Source organism: Daucus carota, chromosome 5, assembly GCF_001625215.2.
Source record: "Daucus carota subsp. sativus chromosome 5, DH1 v3.0, whole genome shotgun sequence".
In the NCBI taxonomy this organism is placed as follows: Eukaryota; Viridiplantae; Streptophyta; class Magnoliopsida; order Apiales; family Apiaceae; genus Daucus; species Daucus carota.
In genome coordinates this window covers 44,196,372-44,212,279 of record NC_030385.2, presented here as the reverse complement: position 1 = coordinate 44,212,279, position 15,908 = coordinate 44,196,372, and the positions used below count along the sequence as shown (strand labels likewise).

Sequence of the window (15,908 nt, the reverse complement as noted above, 5' to 3'; positions counted from 1 at the left end):
ATATTTTGCCAGTTATGTGATAATGACATTTCCACGTCTTTCATCCTTGAGTCGCATTCAACATAGAGCAGGTTCCACATGACATTTCCACATTTTTCACTCTTGAGTCGTGCTCAACGTAGAGCAGTTTGGAACCGGTCATCATATAAACTCCAATGGCCGTACCTGTCAGTGTGAAAAACTGATCAGGGTATGCAAAAGTTCGATTTCTTGATATCTTTCAAACTATTCAACTGGAAGGGTATATCTGCAGCATTGCGGCTAGTCACATTTGCAAATCCGGACACATCAAGATACTCAAGGTGTCGTAGATGATGCATATGTTACGCGATAGCAGCAGCCTCTGTATTAGCAGGGAGAATACCAATTACCAACATGTGGGGAAGGATCCAACCAATTCATCAGATTCCTTTCCAAAATTCTGAGGTTAAGGCAATTCTTTCCAATCAATTCGAAAGTCTTATGAGATACAATATAACAGCAGCTAATATCAAGTCCCCTCAGCTTAGGACATCCCAAAGGAATAGGCAAACATAAGCTATCAGCAGACAGCAGATCATAAAATTCAGATGACGATCTACACTAAAATTCGACAGACTCAAATCAGAAAAACTAAACACGTTATCAATATCCATGTCCTGAGTTTTTTTGTTCAAAGACCAATACCAGAAGACCTATATAGTTCAGTGACAATTCAATTCATTTTTCATTTATCAATTTGCAAACATAATCCCCATGTTCAAAGACAAGAGAGGAGTGAATCTGCACATCAATTACATATATTCTGTGCCAGCATGGAGGAATTTAAAAAAAAAAAAAAGAAAAAGGTAAACACATTTTTACAGAATGTCAGCAGTGTAGCATACAGCAACAACTTCTTGAACACAGGTAGCTATACAAAAGAAAATAATGCAAAAGACAAGGAAACATTAAAGAAGCAGCTTTACAGATTATGGAAGGTAGAAAGCATTCAACAACCCAAGTTTGTAACTTAGTAGGTTATTTATTTGCAAGTTGAAGTATTCTGACTTCTTCAATCTCTTGGTCATATTCGGAATACATCAGTTTGAAACCGCTCATCATACAAACTCCAGTGGCCATACCTGTCCGGTTGAAAAACTGATCTGGGGATGTAAAAGTTAGGTTTCTTGATATCTTTCAGATTTTTCAACTTCGAGGATGAATTCGCAATATCTCGACTAGTCACATTTGCACATCCAGACAGATCCAGGAACTCAAGATTTGAGCACCCTTGAGAGATCAATAAAAGCCCTCTAGCAGATAATTTGGAGAAACGAATTTCAAGGTGTAATAGATGAGGCATATATTTTGCGATTGCAGCAGCTTCTGTATCCCCATCTTGAGGGCAGGCATTAAGATACTCATTAGGTACAATTCCAGCATGTTGGGAGGGATCCAGCCAATTCATCAGATTCCTTTTCAAGATTCTGAGGTTAAGGCAGTTCTTTCCGATCAATTCAAGAGTCCTATAAGATACTTCATAGCAAAAGCTAATGTCAAGTTCCCTGAGATTAGGACATCCTGAAGCTATCTTAGACATGGATTCATCAGTAACATTGGGGCAACTCTTGATGGCAAGAACTTGAAGGTTTGGGCACCTGTAAAATTTTATGACTACTTACAATTAGCAGGTGATTAGTTGACATAGGAATTAAAAAAAATCTACAAAAGAAAGACTATAAATATCAATGCAGAAGAGTTGGTCATATATTATGCTAACAATACACAGTAAAATTCAAATTTCGTTACACATACTTGCTCATTTCATTTACCTCAAAAAAATTTAATATATATGAAATGTTACCAGGGAAAAATATGTTAATACATATATCATAACCTTAAAAGCAAATTACCTCCAATAAGCTGTGTTAAAGTTTTTGCATCTATGTGAAGTAATTACATACAAGCTCCAAAAGAAACATGTATAAATTCAGAAAACCATATCAAAAGTCTCCTCTATCCCCTGGACGTTAAGTTGAATTTTATAAGGAAGTATTATCTTTTTACACCTCAAAATGTGTACCAGAAAATCAAAGGAAAACCAACTAAAGGGGCGATTAGAGTAAAATAGAGCCCGAGTCTATTAAAGGTCATAATGGAATCTATCCTAGGGTAAAATAAGATTTTTCATTTAAATATACCTTACATTACAGCAAGTTCAATACATAGCTATATTTGGTTTTATAGGAATATACTACAAAAAGTAACCTGAAAAATAAGAACATCTCTAAGAGAGTACTCATACGACCTCTTCACTGAAATCTAAAAGGATGGAATAGAAAATATTGTTCCAAGAGCCTCATAGTGGTTCCATGAAAAGTTAAGAGGTGTCTCTCTCATTCCTTGTTATAAGGACTAAGGAGCTAGAGCAACTCCAAAAGCCTCCTAGTTCCCAGTGCATTCCTTATAAGATAGTACAACTTCAACAACATTCCTTATATACACTCCTTATTAATACCATAATATTAATTTGAAAAGAATGGGAGAGAAAAGAAGATTAAAATTGGAGTGAAATGATTGTGTTATTCACAATAATTACACAAAAATGAAGCAGTCATGAGGAGATCTTAAACATAAAAATGAGTACTCTTAACTTTTTAAGATGGCACTAGGAAGCTGTTGAAGCAAGTTTTTGTTTCGAATTCCATATATTTCAACTTAGGAGTGTATATAGCTAGCCACTTGGAGTTGCTTAAAGTGCTTTAAAAGTTATTTCTTATTTCATTCATATCAATAAAAATATTTATTTCCCTTTTCTTTGATCAGGTAATCCTACGAGCAATGCCTTTAGGCTTTAGCTTGGTTTATCAATTTGTAGTCATGCGTGTACAATTGTATCAAGACATTACATATTTACATTGTAGCAAAAATTACAAATCCTTATAAGTAACAGGTCCGGTCCTGACAATGACAAGCGCTTGTTACAACATACTACCAGTAGTTTTTCCGCTTGTTAGTCCTAACTTTTTTTATGTGAATAAGGGGGACTAAGGTGCCTTCAAGCAAAAAAAATGTTTCATTATAGTTTTTACCTTCAAGTTTCAAGCAATAAAAAACCAGCCGCTGATAGTACGGTGGCAACAATTGTTGGGCGACCTACTACCATAAGTACTTACCCTATTCGTTTCACATAAATAGTCCATTTTGACATTTTTCTACTCAAAATGACCAATCATTGACTCAAATTTACACATATTTTATAATTGAAAATCATGACAAAAATCATATCATAGAAAATTACATATAATCTTCTTTAAAATGTATTTTTCGGTTTATTAAATTATAAAGAACAATTCATGATTTTCGGTCAAAGATTGGCCAATTTAACTATAAATGTCAAAAGTGGGCTACTAATTTGAAACGGATTTGATAGTAATTAGTAAATGAACATAAACAAAAAACACACTCGCATACATACAAGTAGGTTCGAATTAAAATACTATCCTCGTAAGACCTCCTCCTAACACGAAATAATTGTTCTTCATTTGCACAAGTTTGCTCCACAATATACACCAAAAATATACAGACCATGTGTGCCAAACTAATCACACCGTTCTCTCATGCTAAAATAAACATATATATTTGTGCGATTCGAAATTATAAATTAAAAAGTATGAGAGAATATACCTTTGGGCCACCAAAGTGAGAGCCCTGTCGGAACAGTGGCTGACCCGAATATGAGTAAGCGACCCATCGGCCCAAACCACAACCGATCTCAGCATGTTATCTATTTTATATTCAAACCCAGGGTCCCACCACCGAGGTGACTCGGTCACCGAGTCGAAATGAGATTGCAAATCAAACACCGAGTTAAGACACGGCTCCTTGTTAGCATACAGCCATGATTTGCAAACCAGCATAGCGCCTCGCCATCTCTCATCGAAACTGAGTCGAGAGAATATGTTGACCAGGCACTCGTGAGTTAACTCGGACCAATCTGGTCCTGACTCGGTCCCGGCTCCTCCGCCTTTGTCTCCCATTGATGTTTCTCTTGTTGTGGTGTTTGTAAATTTGTGCCGCTATATAAATAAATAAAATTGGATATAATAATATTTTGTGAGTTCGTTGGGTCAATATAGGCGTGTCATTGTTATCCAAGATTCCAATGAACTAGTAGTAGTACTCAGTGTTGTAAAAAGCGGGAATCGGACTTAGTCGGTGAAGGCACCGTCCAGCGATTAATCGGATAATCGGAGATTAATCGGAGTGATTAATCGGATCATTAATCGTAATCAATTTAATATTTTTTTAAATTATATATATATATATATATATTAATATAATTATATATAGTATAAATTTATAGTCATATAAAATCAAAAAAATAATGATTTTTTATAACACAAAACATGCCTTTATATACATATACAAGTCCAGTCATCTCATATATAAACTTGAATTTAATTAATTCTGCGAAAGAAGATATTGCAAATTTATGTAATTATAGTTTAGAAGCTAATATTAAAAGAATGAAAGGTAATTAAATTTAAAGTTTTAAAAAAAAAATTCTTTTTATTTTAATTTTTTTAAATTCACCGATTTTTGACCGACTTTTTCCGATTAATCCCGACTTTTGACCGATTAATCCCGATTTTGGCCGATTTCCTAAAAAAACGATTTTTTCACCGATTAACGCTTAATCGAGACGGTGGCCGACCGAACAGCGATTAATCGGCGATTAATCCCGATTAATCGGCGACTTTTAGAACACTGGACTAGTACTATGTTTCATATTTTATTTATTAGAGAATTGTTCTTAGCTCATCGATATTGGTAATAATCTACTATCATCAATTTTTTTTAATAAAAACTCAATAAATATCGTAATTCAATATATTCACCTAAAATTTATAACCTATACAAGAAATTATTGTCAGATAATTGCATATTCTTTAAAAATATTTTGGATAATAATTACTTGATATGTATTTGTTAACGAAAAATTATCGGTCAGTGAAGCAGATAGGACAACAACATTTGAATATTCTGTAAACATATTACTGTTAGGTAGGGATGTCGTGCAATGTATTGTTTGCAGAATTTCTATTCTATCGCTTACTTATTGGACATACTTTCGGTTATTTAATTTAATCAATATCTATTTATTTTATTTAATAGTTCCTGAACTCTATTTCCTACAGTACTTTCTCCTCCCAAGGACTTCGACCTTGCTTTACAGCTTATTTGCAAAAATGCCACTGCCCACCTGACAATGTAATAGCTTATGTGTCCGATGGAAAAGTGACATGTGTACAATAAGTGTACTGTCAAATGAATACAGCTTCCTTGAGAAGTTTTGTTTTGAAATCAAAAGCTTACATATTCAGAATCAGCTCTCTAAGAGCAACTCCAATGGACTCCTCAAACAAGCTCTTAACTCTAAAATTTAGGAGGATATGAAAAATTAGAGCTCCAATGGGCTCCTAATAGCTCTCTCCTTTCTTTTAAAGAGCATCTAGGTGCTCCTAACTTATTTTCTTTGAAAAAAATAATCACTTCCTTCTATTTCAATTCACTTCTCTCTCTCTCTCCAATTTTTCTCCTAAATAATAATAAAATATGAGTTGAGAGCAATTATAAAGAGTAGCATTGGAGCTCACACGTTATTCAATGTACTAACTCACTAGGAGCCACATTTTATATTATTGTTTAAGGAATGATTTAGGAGCACCATTGGAGATGCTCTCACCACTCTCTTCAATCACCACTCCCATTGTTCAATAATCACTCCCGAGGATCGTAGCTGTGCGAAGATCATGTCCGAGGTATTTCAACCTTCGACCTTGCTATATTCTGTCTTCCATCTTCTATGCTACGATTTTTGCCATCCTTTTTTATCTCTCCATGTATTATTTTAATGACAGGATGGTGATAAAGACACTTCTTGGCGTTTATTCACGTCTGAGGATATGATTGATGGTATTCCGTGGGTGTTTGGGATCAACTTTTAAGCCGGGATTCTCGGTTTATAAGTTATAAGCACTTATTCGTACCGTTTGTGTAAAAAGTAAAGAAGCACTTATAAAAAGTTAGGAATGCTAGCTTTTGTTTCAGGACTTCTACTTATTTCCCAAACACTTTAATCACTTATAAGTATCATCTTGCTTCTAACTTCTACTCCACTTATTTATTTTAAGCAAGAAGCACTTATTTTAAGCTCACCCAAACGGCCCCTCCATTTTCCTTCTAAACCCCGTTTTGTAGCCATTCTCAAATTTCAGTAACATATGTTTTGTTTGTTAATTTAATATTTTAGGTTACAAGGCTCTTAAAAGGAGGAAAAAAACTGCTAGAAATGTTAAGAAAGTTTGTGGATTATCTGTGAACAACTCAGAGGCACCAAACAGCTCAAGATTATCTTCTACGAGCTTAACCTGTAATATTCTTTTGCCATGTAAATAAATGTTTTTTGTAATTTTTTCTTAAATAAATGTTTTATGTATTCATGTTTTGTTTTATATATTGTTATTATGTTAATATACATTCACTCAACCGTAATATTCCTTGATGATGCCACTATCCATTCGATTGCTCCTTACAAATTGTAGTTTCTATACCATGCTAAGACCATAGTTTCTGCAGCTGAGAGATTGAAAAGCAAGTCCTGCAAAAACAAAATGTCACAGGAAAGACCTCTGAGAACTCCCTTTACTGATATAACCAATAAATTGCCAAGGTCAAAATCTAAAACAAACGAGGACAGAGATAAGGCCAAAGCAAAATATTGCACAAGAGGGAATGCCGAGCTGAAAGACTGGAGTCGGAACCTCTTTGAGGATGAGTTCAGTAAAAAACAGACCGCCTCTGCCATTGTTTATGATGAGAATTGTGGTATGACTTTCTGCTCCTGCTTTTCCTATCCGGATTTTGCAAAAAGGGCATTATCAAATAACGAAGAGAAAAAGGTGAGCATTATGAAGAAGGTCACTGTTGCCGAGTTGAAGGCTCTTGGAAAGACTGCTGTTGAGGTAAACAAAATTTATCACTTAATACGACATAATATGTGCAAGGTCAATACTACGTTTATCATGTTTGCAGGCCTTTTTTATGCTACATGTGAAATTCAAAAGCATTGATGAAAGTATGGGGTGGTCTTACCATGCTTGCACTAGCTGTGAGAAGGAGACGAGAAATGAAAATCCCTGTCCTATTTGTGAGAGCTGCAATCGCTATGTTTCTTACCCAGACAGGAAGTAAGTTTAGTTGCTCAAATTTAAGTAAGTTTAGTTGCCCAAATTTAAACGCAAACATATAATGGCAACAGGCTGATTACATTAACATATTTCTACTATTTAGGTTTAAAATGCATTTTGTTGCCGAGGATACTACTGGACAGATGCAAGTGGTCCTCGTAGATAGGGAAGTACGCACACTAATTGGAAGAAGAGCTTTGGACTCAGCTGCGGAGGTATTCACAGTCTGTGAATTTTTATTTTGTGCCTTATATTCAAACTTAAAAGATTAAATGAAACAGATGAAAGCTGGCAGTACCATCCCGGAGGCTTTTTTCAGTACTCTCAACAAAGAATACAGCGTGGTAATCCAAATGAGGGAATTTAACATTGTCAACAATTTCCACGTCTACTGGGCCACTAACATCTGCAAAGGCTTGTTGGCATTCTAAAAGATACAAGCGCAGCTGTTCCCAACCAAGAAGCACAAGCATCACAGGTAAAACTCTATAACACTTAAACATTGAGTAACTGTCTTCCTTTACTAATGAGAAACCTGATTTTCTCTTCGGCAGTCAACCACATCAACCTACAATGCGCAAGGGATCTCTGATATCAACTTAACCTCTACTTGAAAAACCCAATCAGTCTACCATTACTGTGTTTTGCTATTTTCTAAGACTACTGTTATCGGATTCAGTACTTTTGCTTTTGTCTAGCCGTATATGTTGTTTCCTTGCATCAGAACGAAATTATGAATTCTGTAAGAAACATGTATTAACGACTGATCAATTCAGTAGGGAAGCTTTATTATATATCTATCAGCTAAGTATCAGCAGTGTATTCTAAGTTCACAAAGCAACAACTATGATGTGCTTTGAAATACAAAAAACTGCTATTGATGTTAACAGTGACACTATCTACGTATTCCTGACAAAAAAAGAAAAAAAAAACACTATCTACATATTAAACTAGATATTCTAACATAAACACGCACCGACATTAATCCTGAAATGCTTGTTCTCCTCAAGATAGTGCATTACTCGGAAAATTATTTTCCGGAAATCAACCCTTAGTTTGATCCATCTTAAGCTATGAACTTTGAAACATCACCCTTCCCTGTATGAGCTGACCAAAACTACTATAGTCTACTTCTTTACTAACATCATACAAAGATCCTACTTCTAATTATATACCAGGAGTATCCAATAACCACCGCTAACATAGACTTCTATTCAAACTTACATATAGTGATTACTATTGCAGCTAGCTTAAACTTTTATCAGACGCAGAACCATATCGGTACTAAACTGCTACTAACTACAATTTAAGGGGAACTTTAACCAGGTCTGCCCGTGATTGTAAGTAAAAAAAGGAGAACAAATCATCATTTACACCCTGCTCCCGAGTTTTAAAAAGGGAGGAAAGCAAGTGAAAATGAAGAAAAGTTATCTAACTTTCACTCCTACTCGTGCTCCTGAGTTCTTTGAAGGGGTGAAAGCGAGTGAAAGTGAGTGAAAATATAGCATAGTTTCACTCCAGAACTTTCACTCCAAAAGTGGGATGCAAGTGAAAGCACACTTGCTTTCTCTCCTAAAAAAACTCGAGAGCAAGGCCTTAATCATCAACATGAAGTAAGAAAGGGCAGTTCTCCCTATCCTGATGGTTAAAGTTCATCCTCCCCAAAATCTATTTTTCGGAAATTAACCCTTAGCTTATTCGTCTCAAGCTAGAGCATTTCACAATTCGCACAATAGAACACATATGTGCGCAATTGACATATAACCGTTTTAATTTAAAGCAAAACAAATCAATTAGTACCATATACAAAATCATATATTCCATTTCACTTAAAAAAGACTTGAATATGCAACCAATAGCCTCGTATATTCAATTCACTAAAAAAAAAACCTGAATATGCAACGCAATGGCCCAGCGGATATCTCTTTTCTCTCGATAATAAGCAAACGCCAATCGGCACACAATAATTCAATACATGTAGAATAACCGGAGTAAATACAAATCAAGAACTGACTGCAATATCAAACAAGATGAGTAAAACAACTAGGCAATAATATAGTAATCTCCGCGGTATACATCGCGATTGACGAACAAGATCGCATAGAGAGCGTAGATTATCCCAGGAACATATCCCAACATTGTCAAGAGCAAACATATGAAGAACTCCACCTGGATGATCAAGTTACAACTGTAAGTCAACGTGCATACTTGTGTCATTGTGTGTAATAAGAGAGACAATAATAAGAACATAAGTATAGAATTGTAGATAGGCAGTGTTCTTACACTGCAGCAGCCATGTCTGAAGCAAACCCCAACAGGAGGGAGCAGTATTGCGAGGATGATCTCGCACAAGATTTCGCACCTGCTTGCCATTTAAAGAAAGATGGAGAAATGGGCTTTGTGTTGATTTTATTGGTGCCTGTGTTTTGAGTATGTATTTTAATTATTTGGCAGTAGATTGGATCAGCATCGGCCTTTCGGAACGGCAGTGTGATGAGAGCAATTGTTGACTTTTTTTTTATTTTTTCTATTTTAACATAATTTACAACTCCCTCCGGTCTGATTAACATAAAAAAATATTTAGAATTTTTGTTTTTTTTATTTTCGTTTATTTTTCAGTTTGCTTTTATTTCGACTTGTGATTTGTATTTTCAGATTGTTTTCACTCTCTGGTGAGAGTTTTGTTTTTCACTTCTTAATTGTAAGTGGATTCTTGATTTGATGATGAAAGTTTGTATGAAATTATAGTTCTGGTCGATAGCTCTCTCAGAACATGATGAAGAGGATACTAGTAGTTTGAGGAGAATGCATGAAGCAGTACTTGTATTTGTATATATATTTTTTTCAAAAAAATTGTTTAATTGTCTCTTTATGAGAACGGACGATTACAATTTACTATTTGTTCGACTCGATTATTGGTGTATATATGCCGTACGGTTTTTTGTTATTAGATTAACATCTTTGGTTCAGAAAACAACTCATATTTGACTTTTAATCAATTTTTTTATTTTAAAGAAAAAATAACCTTTTTTAACATCAGAATGCTGATAAATAGATATATCAAATATATTTTAAGTATAATATTTAAGTTTTATTGTCACAAATATAAAGCTAGTCTATTACAATAAATTAAAAATAAAGCCAACAAGATGTTGGTGTGGTGATAAGGCTTAAGGGTGTACACGGTTCAGGTTGGTCGGTTTACCGGAATTCAACAACCCAACCCAATTATATCGGGTTATCAAAATTTCAAACCAACCCGAACCGTGTAAACCCTAAAACCAAACCAATTTGTAGTGTTTCGGTTTGGATCGGTTTGGATCGGTTATCGGTTTACTAATATATATATATATAAAAAATTGAACAGATGCTCAACTCTCCTATGCATACCAGTATAATCATACCAGACTATTAGGTAAAACTGAAACATGTATGGCTAAAAATTTAAATATTTCATAATAAATTTTCCGATATATACAGGTTAAGAAAATTTTACCTTTGAATGTCCCCTTGGATGTTTCAATATGTGTCTTAGGTTGTTCTGGTAGTAGTATGTAGGGTCTGTGTAATAAAGTAACAGGTTATAGTAATGGCTCCTGTGTTGTTTGGTCGTTGATGTAGCTACTCTCTTCTAAGAGATGGTTTTAATAAATAAATTTTGCTTATAAAAAAATATATTCGAGGTGCTGGGCTATGCATATATATAATATTTAAAATATTTTTATTTTTTATTGGGTTGGTTTGGTTCGACAAAAAAAACTCAAACCCGTAACCAACCCAATTAAATCGAGTTTATATTTTTTTAAACCAAATCCATATCGGGTTCAAAAAATTCGGGTTGAATCGGTCGAAAAGTGATCGGTTCGGATTGGTTTGGTCGGTTTTACCAAATCGTGTACACCCCTAATAAGGCTCTTATACCCCCTTGCGGTAGGTCATCATATGAATATAGAGATCAGAGAGACTACTGTGCCCATAAGAGCATCTCTAAGGGTAATATTTAAACTCATTAGCTATAATACTTATTTAAATGGACTATACAAATTTTTTGCTAACACTTAAGGTTTTCACTCCAATGTTGTTATCTATAATTACTATAAGCTAAAATTATACCTAATAACTTTTTTGGATCAACAAATCTATTGAATGATACTTTGTTATCTATAATTTTTTTGCTTAAGGGTGATGGTTGAAGTGCAATTTTTTTGACATATTATCTAAAAGGGCCAACTAGATGACACATAGGATGACACATAAGATTTTTAGCTAACAGTTCTCAACCCTGGGAGATGCTCTAAATATTTAGAGTATCTCCAATGACATTGGCTATAATCGTTGGCTAAATGAGACCTGTAAAACATTACGTAAAATTTGCCGAACTTGTAAGAGATTTTGTTTCAATGGTATTTGCTATATTGGTTGGCTATAATTTAAAAATAGTATGTTAATAATATTTTAGATTGTTAAAATAGAATATATAGTTCAATATGGCAATAAATGATGTGCAATCTTCCTACAGATTTCTTACAGACCTGTAGAGGTTCGACAAATTTAGTCATCCATAAGAGGTTGGCTAAAATTATAGATAACAGCTGGGTATGGTTGGAGTACGAGTTTTTCGAGCTGTTGACTAAAATTTTTTATTTTTAGAATGTCAACTCTATTTTTAGCTAAGGGATTTTAATGAGTGGAGATGCTCTTACAATGTACAGTTCTTTTCAACTAAAATGTAATTTGCATAAACTTTTCCTTGAAAAAGGAACTTTTAATCGGATTAAACTGAAAACACATTTTAAATTTCTTTAAAGTAAAGTGAAAACACATTTGATCACAACGCCCGAGGCCAAGCGTGGCAATAATAGATTCATTAATGACATTCTGTTGCTTCCGTTCTGTTACACCTTTCCTTATTTATACACAATCGAAAACCTAATAAGTTCTTGTATAACCTACGACTGTTAACAACAATTGCAGATTTGCAGTTACACATATACATTCAATCCGGTCTGTGTTTATCATGGACTTCACTTCTCGATATCTCTATCAGCGAAACACAATGTGTTCTAGTACTTCTCAGTCTTCAGATTATACTTTTTTCACTCAACTCGCAGATCAATGTCCGTACAGTTTTTTAAAATTTTTATGTTTGAATGTAAATTGTAATTTTCTGTTTTGAATTGTTATTGTGTTTTGTGTTTGTTTAGGTGATATGGAGGGCTACAATGGTGGCCGTTATGATCGGTTTGTGATGAGAAGGGATGACATGATGGAGAGAGAGATGGAGAAGGAGAGGATTCGGAGAGAGATTTTGGAGGAGGAGGCGGCGAGGCGGCGAGAATTGGAGGCGGAAGTGAGGAGAGATCTTAGGATTGAGAGGGAGAGAGAGGAGAGAGAGTTTCGGCGGAGAGGGGGTGATCAGTGGGAGAGGATTGCATTGCCTGAGCGTTGTTATGTTGAACGTAGATTGTTTGAGAAGAGAGTTGCATTGCCTGTTCGGGAAAGAATGTATAATTTTTCGCCTTTTGAGGGGAAGGAGATTAGGGTGTACGAGGAGGATTCGCCCTGTCAGCCGATTAGAAGTCGAGTTAAAGCTTCTTTGGATGATGTCAAGGTGGAGGAGCTGCCTTTTCAGCGAGCTTCACAGCCAGTGAGGACTTTTGTGGATGTTGTCGAAGTGGAGGAGCTGCCTTTTCAGCGAGCTTCACAGCTGGTTAGGAATTCCGTGGATGTCGTCGAAGTGGAGGGGCTGCCTTTTCAGCGAGCTTCACAGCCAGTTAGGACTTGTGTGGATGTTGTCGAAGTGGAGGAGCTGCCTTTTAAGCAAGCTTTGCAGCCGGTTAAAAGTGGAGGTAAGAGTTATTCGGATTTGGTCATTGCAGAGGAGCTGCCTTTTCAGCGAGCACAGCCAAATAAAACTGAAGTTAAGACTCCATTGGATGTTGTCAAAGCGGAGGAGAAAAAGCAGAACATGTTCTTGGTCAGTTTTTTCTCCCTTTTTTAGAAGCTTGGTTGTTGGTCTTCAATTTGAAATCTTGTGCTTCTATTTGTGGCTTTTGTTTTCATGTGCCTTTATATTGTTAAATCAGTGCTTAGAAATAATAGGTGAACTTATTTACTCAAACCTTCAAAGTTGAGTACATAGGTAGCTAAGGTTTGTAATGAGTGGAGTTGCTTAAATGATTGCTTGTAGCTTGACATAGCTATTCAATTCGAGTGTCGAGGTAGGATCCAATCAATGTTAATTGCCATTATTTGGCAACCTCGCTATCTCTCATCCGGAAACAACTGATATTTTTAATAATTATGTTTGGGGCCATTGTGACAATTTTTGGATTTGCTTAACATTGGAGCTATCTTATAACTAAAGCTCCTGGTAATGAGATGAATGAGAAATTATGAAAACTTATATTTTGGAATGATGTGGTATTTTTGGCAGTCTCCAAGTTGCTGCCATTGGAGATGTTGAGCAACTCCTATAGTCCTATGGTAGCAACATTGGAGGTTGCCAATATTTACTATGTCATATCGCTATATAACATTATTATCTCAGCCATCTACGCATAGTTGGGCAGATATTGTTCTACGCCTAGTGTTATTAGATGCAAAAGCACAAAGGACCTTTTGGAGCTCTTAGCTGAAGCGGGGGCTTCTTCTTCTTGTTTTTTTTTTGAAATGAAGCACACTATATGAGGTAATATATATTCATATATGTAAACACTTGACATGCAAAGTAAGAACTAGTTTTAAGTTTTCTTATATTAAGCTAATAAAACTAAATCTGTGCATCAACATCTTACTTGTGGTTAGAAATATTTTTCTGAATCTTTAGTATGGTTGGCGTATATACACTTTTTCTGCACAAATTTAATCTCCCCTTCTTCGTTCTCGTGATGAACATCATCATTCTTTCTCATTTAAATACCTTTTGTTGCATTGATCACTAATTATATGGTAGTTTTCCTGCACCAGAAACATTAAAATAAAGCCCAATTAAGTGTTATATATGGCCCCAAAAGATCTTATATAAAATTCTGGACAACTTTCTCAGAATGGCGCTTGTCTGGGCTTTTTTGCGCTTCACTGGTAAGCGCTCTTAAGCGGCGCTTTTTGCAATGCACTTGGCTTTTTGAAGTGAAGCACATGTGCTTTAACTGCTCTTTTGATGACACACCGGACTTCAACTAATTGTGACCTTAACTGATGCCAAACAATGAGCCACCTTAGAAAGCACTCCTCCACCTTGCCTTTGTGATGCTCTAAATGATTACCTGGTACATTTTGCTGTCTTCACTAGTTTTACGAAATGAAAGGAATTCTTCTTGGAATTGATCCATATCATTCACTTTCTCCTCAGTTGTATATTACGAGAAATAAGTAGATGTGTTGGGCTTGATTTAAATTTTTTAAATATTGTTGCTTGACTAATAAGGTTATAGTGAAGTGAAGTTCATTATTTTGTATGATGAAGCAGATTATGGCCTTTTAGTGAACAGAGAGATCTTGTTGTGCAAAAAAAAAAAATGCTGCAGTACAGCTTTGCTTATATTCATATTTCTGGAGCCTTGTGATTCAGGATTACAAGACCTAGAGTCTGATGACTCTCATAAGTCTAGGTTGTAATGATATTTTACAACGATAAGTTTTCTTTTATATACAAATATTCATAACAAAGATATCACATCAAGGTTTAGCTACGACAACCTATTTTATAATTATAATCACCTGATCAAGTACAAGTAGTTATGAACGGGACTACATCCAATTCCTATTATGAAATTATTAGAGCTATTTTTCATAGTTGGTACTAGTCTTCTGTTCTTTATTAACCTGTTTTTAAGTATGGCAGGCTAAACCTGACGCAAACCATCCTGGAAAGAAACGTAAAGACATGGCATCGCCAGTAGAAGGTCATAGTGAGGTCACAAAGAAACTTACAAGTGAGTGGAGTTGTGCCTTGTGTCAAATTAGTGCTACAAGTGAACAGGGTTTACATGATCATCTAAAAGGAAAGAAACACAAGAAGCAGGTTGGACAAAAGGCAGGGATGATTGGATTATGCCCAAACAAAATTATTAATCCCGTCAATCCTAGCCAAGTTGCTAAGAAAAATGTGGAGACACGGGTGGAAAATAAAAATATCGACATTGTTAAGAAGAAAGAAAGTGGAGGAGCAGTCCGGAAGATCTCTAAAAGAAAAGCAATGAATTTCAAATTCTATTGCCATATGTGTGAGGTTGGAGCATTCTCCGAGGAGATTATGAATAGCCATAAGACGGGAAAGAAGCATATGCTTCGCCTTCATCAACTAGGTGCACATATTTAACACAATCATGTAGGACAAATTAAGGAGAGTCTATGGAGCAGAGATTATGGGTCGAGATGGTGCATAAGGTAAGTATTAGAGATTATTCTAGGTTGCAACTGACATGATCACTGGTTGGGCAAGCAGGACTACAAGAGTGTGTAAGAGTTTCAGATTTTGAAATTGAGCTCCAATTACAAACTTCGTTTCGATTTATTTCTTATTGTAATTTGTTATCAACCCAGTCGATTTTTGTCGTGGACACTCAGCAATGCTTTTTCAATGAAATTAGCATGGTTATTGATTGCAAATATTCCTCTTGTCCTCCGCTCCTCTTTCAAGGACTGCATGCTTGTTTTAGCAAGTCCTAATTTCGGGACCATAAGAAAAAT

The 15,908-nt window shown here is 35.3% G+C and overlaps 4 protein-coding genes across 4 annotated transcripts; 2 read left to right on the top strand and 2 right to left on the bottom strand.

Moving 5' to 3' along the window:
* Positions 1-818: 818 nt before the first annotated feature.
* Positions 819-4,061, bottom strand: LOC108223172 (F-box protein SKIP1). Its single transcript, XM_017397290.2, has 2 exons — positions 3,649-4,061; positions 819-1,619 (listed from the first exon to the last, which is right to left on the bottom strand). Exons 1-2 carry the CDS (start codon positions 3,999-4,001, stop codon positions 1,046-1,048), a joined length of 927 nt encoding a protein of 308 aa, XP_017252779.1. The 5' UTR covers positions 4,002-4,061; the 3' UTR covers positions 819-1,045.
* A 1,594-nt stretch (positions 4,062-5,655) lies between these two features.
* On the top strand, positions 5,656-8,024 carry LOC108222125 (uncharacterized). Its single transcript, XM_017396030.2, has 8 exons — positions 5,656-5,786; positions 5,886-5,940; positions 6,278-6,397; positions 6,604-6,989; positions 7,060-7,214; positions 7,318-7,429; positions 7,496-7,692; positions 7,769-8,024. The coding sequence occupies exons 1-7, from the start codon at positions 5,778-5,780 to the stop codon at positions 7,643-7,645; spliced, it is 987 nt and encodes a 328-aa protein (XP_017251519.1). The 5' UTR covers positions 5,656-5,777; the 3' UTR covers positions 7,646-7,692; positions 7,769-8,024.
* A 994-nt stretch (positions 8,025-9,018) lies between these two features.
* Positions 9,019-9,687, bottom strand: LOC135152560 (UPF0057 membrane protein At2g24040-like). The gene is made up of 2 exons (XM_064092841.1): positions 9,498-9,687; positions 9,019-9,383 (listed from the first exon to the last, which is right to left on the bottom strand). Exons 1-2 carry the CDS (start codon positions 9,585-9,587, stop codon positions 9,258-9,260), a joined length of 216 nt encoding a protein of 71 aa, XP_063948911.1. The 5' UTR covers positions 9,588-9,687; the 3' UTR covers positions 9,019-9,257.
* Positions 9,688-12,072: 2,385 nt separating this feature from the next.
* On the top strand, positions 12,073-15,827 carry LOC108220578 (uncharacterized). The gene is made up of 3 exons (XM_017394382.2): positions 12,073-12,331; positions 12,419-13,191; positions 15,061-15,827. The coding sequence occupies exons 1-3, from the start codon at positions 12,232-12,234 to the stop codon at positions 15,535-15,537; spliced, it is 1,350 nt and encodes a 449-aa protein (XP_017249871.1). The 5' UTR covers positions 12,073-12,231; the 3' UTR covers positions 15,538-15,827.
* Positions 15,828-15,908: the final 81 nt, after the last annotated feature.

What these genes read in the sequence shown, in the direction of transcription:
- LOC108220578 (XM_017394382.2), top strand. Translation starts at nt 12,232, where the DNA reads ATGGACTTCACTTCTCGATATCTCTATCAGCGAAACACAATGTGTTCT. An exon ending in CACTCAACTCGCAGATCAAT is followed by an intron (nt 12,332 to 12,418) that starts GTCCGTACAGTT and finishes GTGTTTGTTTAG; the next exon opens with GTGATATGGAGGGCTACAAT. An exon ending in AAAAGCAGAACATGTTCTTG is followed by an intron (nt 13,192 to 15,060) that starts GTCAGTTTTTTC and finishes TAAGTATGGCAG; the next exon opens with GCTAAACCTGACGCAAACCA.
- LOC108223172 (XM_017397290.2), bottom strand. Translation starts at nt 4,001, where the DNA reads ATGGGAGACAAAGGCGGAGGAGCCGGGACCGAGTCAGGACCAGATTGG. An exon ending in CTCACTTTGGTGGCCCAAAG is followed by an intron (nt 1,620 to 3,648) that starts GTATATTCTCTC and finishes AAAATTTTACAG; the next exon opens with GTGCCCAAACCTTCAAGTTC.
- LOC108222125 (XM_017396030.2), top strand. An exon ending in GTCTGAGGATATGATTGATG is followed by an intron (nt 5,941 to 6,277) that starts GTATTCCGTGGG and finishes TTAATATTTTAG; the next exon opens with GTTACAAGGCTCTTAAAAGG. An exon ending in ATCTTCTACGAGCTTAACCT is followed by an intron (nt 6,398 to 6,603) that starts GTAATATTCTTT and finishes TAGTTTCTGCAG; the next exon opens with CTGAGAGATTGAAAAGCAAG.
- LOC135152560 (XM_064092841.1), bottom strand. Translation starts at nt 9,587, where the DNA reads ATGGCAAGCAGGTGCGAAATCTTGTGCGAGATCATCCTCGCAATACTG. An exon ending in TCAGACATGGCTGCTGCAGT is followed by an intron (nt 9,384 to 9,497) that starts GTAAGAACACTG and finishes TTGATCATCCAG; the next exon opens with GTGGAGTTCTTCATATGTTT.